Here is a 6,337-nt window from a genome sequence, read left to right as displayed (position 1 = left end):
AGACCGTACTATACCTGTCCATCAACGGTCTCTTGGAAGCACCTCCCCACGTATCCGTTCTGCCGGTTGTGTGGTCTGGTGTGCCCATGCCCATTGCCGATGCCATTGCCAGGTTGGGAGCGCTGCTGTACAGAGTGAGCCCCCTCAGCCACGGGGGGTCTCTGGCCAGGCTTGACCCGGGCAACTTGGTGGATCTGCACCTCAGCCTCGTGGGGGTGCTGGATGTGGACATTCACCATGGATGGGTGTAGAGAGGCTGGACAGGACACAGAGCGCACAGCACAGTCTGTCAGGCAACACTCTACTACCACATTCAGCAGAAACACATTGAGCCCAATCTGTCTGGACATGGGAAAGAGCATGATGAACAGTCCTGGACCTGACCTTGCAGTGATGCTTCTCAAAGGGTGTTCCCAAACGTCAGGTCTTAACAGAGATACAGTACAAACGAAAAGACACTTAAAACACACAAAAGTTTAATTATATTATTATATGTTTATGACCCGAGACAGGTTGAAGGAATTGCAGAACTGTTGTAATATTGAGGACATTCTCCTTTGTCCATGTGACACCAGAGCACATCCATATTCAGGATGTGCTGAGGAATTTCCCAGGAATTCTGACATACTCTCCCCTTTCATAAATCACAGCTCCACAAACAGGCCGTGTGTTTGATATACTACAGAGTGAGAGAGAGCGCATGACTTTACCATGGCCTTGTAGTGACTCTCTCGACACAGTCAGACAGATAGGCAGATGCCTGCCCTGTGATGTAACAACCCACACATGTGGTCTGTCATTAGATTAGCATTATAAAATCAGGAAGGGCTGGGGAATAAATGGAGAATGGAATTCAAAGGAGCTAAGTGAGAATCTGAAGAGAGAGCTTCTGCTTCTACTTACAGCAGGCCAAAGAGAAGCCAGGACAAAAGGGGAATGTTGCTTTAATGCTGCTTATTTTAGCGGCTCTTCATGGTTAGGGCATGCTCTGTTTCTAATTCACTGTAGGGTCTTCTGTTGATAAGAGGGAGCACTGTGTGAACAATATGGGAACTCCAAAAAAACACCCCATTACATATTCTACTGAGAACCCATTCTGACTTTCACTGCTGGTTCACGAAGGTAGAATTCAGCAGAGTTACTAACTGGGCCATTGCACGTCAACAAATAAACCTGAGTTAATTCAAACAAAACCAGCACAGTTGAGAGGGCATGATGAATCAGATGAATAAAAGACAGCAGTAAAATGAGCAGAACTGGAGGACACCAGACAGACGGCTAGGTGATCACCTTGTTGATTGGACAGCGGCAGGGTGTACATGGAGTGGGAGGATGAGTTGTGTCCGGCCAGGCTGCCGTCCTTCCTGCTGGGGGTGGGTCGGGCAGGAGGGGGGGCTGGGAGGTGGCAGAACTTCCCCGTGGAGTTTGTTGGGCACCAGCACTGGTCCCTGCCAATGCAGCGCCCACCGTTCAGACAGGGGATCTGACAGAAGACTGCAGGGGAGAGAGGAAGGGGGGAGGTTTGTTAGTGTAAGGAACCGCCAGATTGAATTAAGTTGATTTATGCGTCCTCATATGCTGGGGCCCATACACATAATGAGAAGCAGGAGAGAAAATTCCAATAGGTAGTGTAGACTGAGACTTCATATGGACAACTACTTTCCTGTTGCTCACATAACCGTCACCACATTCACTAGCAGAAACCTCATTTGACATGGGTTTATGAAGCTCCAACTTCACCCTGAGGTAAAACACACTTCAAAAATAACCTCTCCCTATTAAAGACAAGATTCACCCATTTTGAATGTTAAATTGTTTTTGTACAGCTCTGAGCGATGTTCTATCGATTCCTGGGGTCATTTAATGTTTTCAGGAGTATCTGAGCTATTCTGTGTTCAAGCAGGGAGAAATACAGTTGGTATGAATTTTGCATGATGACATATCACTAATAAGGGGGGTTGGGGGGGTCACAACTTTAAACTGATTCATACATGATTTTAAATGGATTCAGACACAATACTTAAGATACTATTAGCATGGATGGTCAAACTGTTTCAATCTCTAATGTAGGACACTATCACAGAAACAAATGTGTAAAAAGTATTTATTTAATCTTTTGAATCGGGCCTTATTGCCATTATCTCAATGAAAGATATAGCACAAAGATAAGTCAAATCAGGTAAATGTCAAATTTCAGTTTTGAAGGAAGTATATGCTTTTTGAAGGAAGTATGTTTTAATCAATTCATTTCTCCAGTCATACAGATTCACTACCCTCCCTTCTAACGAGTCCTGCACAGTTTGTGTACGTCGTACATGGGCGCGTTCCTGAAAGTATTGGCATTCAGGAATGTGGTTCAATTCGCTAAATAGCTTCAACTGTTCAAAAGCTATAGCCAAATTCACATTAATATTACCACTCCATTTGTCCCAGGAGCTAATAGTGGATATTGAAGGTTACTTACGTAAACACAGTTCTATAAACTAATTAAGCGGTGCATTCAGCTGACTGAGGAAATCAACTTGCACAACACATTCATTCAGATTATTGCAGCGAGCCACCAATTAAGTTGCAGAGAGACACAAGCGTCTTGCGAGACGGAAATGACTATGGCTGACAAATTATTTTAAAAATACCCCAAAATGACAAAGGGAAAACACATTTTTAGAAATGTTTGCACATATATTGAAAATGAAATACAGAAATACCTCATTTACATAAGTATTCACACCCCTGAGTAAATAGTTAGTTGAAGCACATTTGGCAGCAATTATAGTTGTGAGTCTTTCTGGGTAAGTCTCTAAGAGCTTTCCACAAATGGATTGTGCAACATTTGCCAATTTGCTCATTCCTAGACTAACAGTTTCAGGTCTTGACATAGATTTTCAAGGAGATTTCAGTCAAAACTGTAACTTGGCCACTCCATGTCTTCATGGTAAGCAACTCCAGTGTAGATTTGGCCTTGTGTTTTAGGTTATTGTCCTGCTGAAAGGTGAATTCATCTCCCAGTGTCTTGTCTGAACCAGGTTTTCCTCAATGATTTTGCCTGTCCTTGGCGCCATTTTTTATCCTGAAAAACTCCCCAGTTCTGAATGATTACAAACATACCCACGCAGCCACCACTATGCTTAAAAATATGGAGCGTGGTACTTATTTAGACTTGCCATAACAAAGGGGTTCATTACTTATTCACTCAAGACATTTCAACTTTTAATTTTGTACATTTTCAAAAAACATAATTCCACTTTGACATTATGGGGTATTGTGTGTAGATCAGTGACATTTTGTTTTTTATCCATTTAAAATTCAGGACACAGCAAATATATATATATATATATATATATATATATATATATATATATTAAATTGCAGTGATGGCGGTGCATCGCTGCTAAATGCAAATAGGGGAAAACTGGAATACAAGAGAAAAGAAATCTCACATACCAAAATAACAGCTTGGACAGAATTTCAATGGAGTGCGGCAATTGGTTCTTAAGCATTTAAGACTATTGAATCCCTAGCTGACATAGTCTTTGCATATAGTTTGATTTACGCCCTGCAATCTTCCAGTAGTGATGACGGGTTCCTCTAGAAGGAAAAGCAGCTGGTGTTTGACAGGTTGCTTTCACAGCCTTTCATTCTGCTTATCTCTTGGCAGAGGTGCCAGTGTCCTACATACCTGCTCTATATCAGGATCTACAGAGACGTTCAAACCTTAACCTCAACTGACTCAAACTTCAAAGCCTGGAAAATGAAAAATCGATAACAGCCTGGCACAATAAAAGGGAATCTTCTAAAGGCAAAAAAGAAAAAATATCTATGCCTTTTTTTATAATGCATATTTGGATGCCGTTATCCTGACCCCTGTGATGAGGCAGGTTTCTAAAACAGCAGATGAAAGAGTGTTGTATCTGTGGCATTAAAGGCTTCGGACCCAATCATGTTGTGGCGCTATAACCCTTGTCACAGACAGACAGACAGACAGACAGACAGACAGACAGACAGACAGACAGACAGACAGACAGACAGACAGACAGACCGAGACCGACCGACCGACAGACAGACTCCGGGTGTGAGCAAATCTTGGAGGGCTGTGGCATGATAGTCTGGCTGGAAAAAAAAGTGGTGGAGAGAGGGAGAGAGGGAGAGAGAGAGAGAGAGAGAGAGAGAGAGAGAGAGAGAGAGAGAAAGAGAAGGAAAGAGAGTGGTGGAGAAAGAGAGAGAGAGAGAGAGAGAGAGAGAGAGAGAGAGAGAGAGAGAGAGAGAGAAAGAGAAGGAAAGAGAGTGGTGGAGAAAGAGGGGGACATGGAGCCAGTGTTCAGGCCCACAGGAAGCCCCCCTGTGATTACACATGCTGGCTAAATTATCAGCTACAAAGGGCCATTAATTCTTAACAATCTGGGGAGCAGCCCTGCACAGGCCTGAACAGCCTCAGCCTCAGCCTCGGCCTCAGAGTGTTGTCTCAGACTCAGACTCAGACTCGTCTCAGAGTGTTGTCTCAGACTCAGACTCAGACTCGTCTCAGAGTGTTGTCTCAGACTCAGACTCAGACTCGTCTCAGAGTGTTGTCTCAGACTCAGACTCGTCTCAGAGTGTTGTCTCAGACTCAGACTCAGACTCGTCTCAGAGTGTTGTCTCAGACTCAGACTCGTCTCAGAGTGTTGTCTCAGACTCAGACTCAGACTCGTCTCAGAGTGTTGTCTCAGACTCAGACTCAGATTCGCCTCAGAGTGTTGTCTCAGCCTTGGCCTCAGTCTCAGTCTCAGACTCAGGCTCAGGCTCACCTCAGAGTGTCGTCTCATCCTCGGCCTCAGCCTTGCCATCAGAGTTTTGTCTCATCCTCGGCCTCAGTCTTGCCTCAGAGTGTTGTCTCAGCCTCGCCTTGGAGTGTTGTCGCAGCCTCTGCCTCAGTCTCAGTCTCGTCTCAGAGTGTTGTCTCAGCATGGGCCTCAGTCTCTGCCTCAGACTCAGACTCACCTCAGAGTGTTGTCTCAGCCTCGGCCTCAGTCTCAGAGTGTTGTCTCAGTCTCTGCCTCAGTCTCAGAGTGTTGTCTCAGCCTCGGCCTCAGTCTCAGAGTGTTGTCTCAGCCTTGGCCTCAGTCTCAGTCTCGTCTCAGAGTGTTGTCTCAGTCTCTGCCTCAGACTCAGTCTCGTCTCAGAGTGTTGTCTCGGCATTGGTCTCAGTCTCAGTCTCAGTCTCGTCTCAGAGTGTTGTCTCAGCCTCGGCCTCAGTCTCAAGCTCAGACTCAGTCTCACCTCAGAGTGTTGTCTCATCCTCGGCCTCATACACAGACTGGCCTCAGAGTGTTGTCTCAGCCCTGGCCTCAGTCTCATGTCAGCCTCGCCTCAGAGTGTTGTCTCAGTCTCTGCCTCAGACTCAGTCTCGTCTCAGAGTGTTGTCTCAGCATTGGCCTCAGACTCAGTCTCGTCTCAGAGTGTTGTCTCGGCATTGGTCTCAGTCTCAGACTCAGACTCGCCTCAGAGTGTTGTCTCAGCCTCGGCCTCAGTCTCAGTCTCGTCTCAGAGTGTTGTCTCAGTCTCTGCCTCAGACTCAGTCTCGTCTCAGAGTGTTGTCTCGGCATTGGTCTCAGTCTCAGACTCAGACTCGCCTCAGAGTGTTGTCTCAGCCTCGGCCTCAGTCTCAGTCTCGTCTCAGAGTGTTGTCTCAGTCTCTGCCTCAGACTCAGTCTCGTCTCAGAGTGTTGTCTCGGCATTGGCCTCATTCTCAGACTCAGACTCGCCTCAGAGTGTTGTCTCAGTCTCTGCCTCAGTCTCAGAGTGTTGTCTCAGTCTCTGCCTCAGTCTCAGAGTGTTGTCTCAGTCTCTGCCTCAGTCTCAGAGTGTTGTCTCAGCCTCGGCCTCAGTCTCAGAGTGTTGTCTCAGTCTCTGCCTCAGTCTCAGTCTCGTCTCAGAGTGTTGTCTCAGTCTCTGCCTCAGTCTCAGTCTTGTCTCAGAGTGTTGTCTCAGTCTCTGCCTCAGACTCAGTCTCGTCTCAGAGTGTTGTCTCAGTCTCTGCCTCAGTCTCAGTCTCGTCTCAGAGTGTTGTCTCAGTCTCTGTCTCAGTCTCAGTCTCGTCTCAGAGTGTTGTCTCAGTCTCTGCCTCAGTCTCAGTCTCGTCTCAGAGTGTTGTCTCAGTCTCAGTCTCAGACTCAGACTCGTCTCAGAGTGTTGTCTCAGCCTCGCCTCAGAGTGTTATCACAGCCTCGGCCTCAGTCTCAGACTCGCCTCAGAGTGTTGTCTCAGTCTCTGCCTCAGACTCAGTCTCGTCTCAGAGTGTTGTCTCAGCATTGGCCTCAGTCTCAAGCTCAGACTCAGTCTCACCTCAGAGTGTTGTCTC

The 6,337-nt window shown here is 46.3% G+C and overlaps 1 protein-coding gene across 2 annotated transcripts in view; it reads right to left on the bottom strand.

Moving 5' to 3' along the window:
* The window catches only part of LOC135525885 (latent-transforming growth factor beta-binding protein 2-like), a 149,831-nt gene that overhangs the window by 66,050 nt on the left and 77,444 nt on the right, over positions 1-6,337 (bottom strand). For both annotated transcript variants that reach the window (XM_064953837.1, XM_064953838.1), the window contains exons 6-7: positions 1,291-1,494; positions 15-256 (exon numbers count right to left, since the gene is read on the bottom strand). In XM_064953837.1, the coding sequence (XP_064809909.1) occupies positions 15-256; positions 1,291-1,494 (446 nt within the window). The remainder of the gene's footprint in view (positions 1-14; positions 257-1,290; positions 1,495-6,337) is intronic.

Source organism: Oncorhynchus masou, chromosome 32, assembly GCF_036934945.1.
Source record: "Oncorhynchus masou masou isolate Uvic2021 chromosome 32, UVic_Omas_1.1, whole genome shotgun sequence".
In the NCBI taxonomy this organism is placed as follows: domain Eukaryota; kingdom Metazoa; phylum Chordata; class Actinopteri; order Salmoniformes; family Salmonidae; genus Oncorhynchus; species Oncorhynchus masou.
This window is presented reverse-complemented; position numbering and strand designations above follow the sequence as displayed.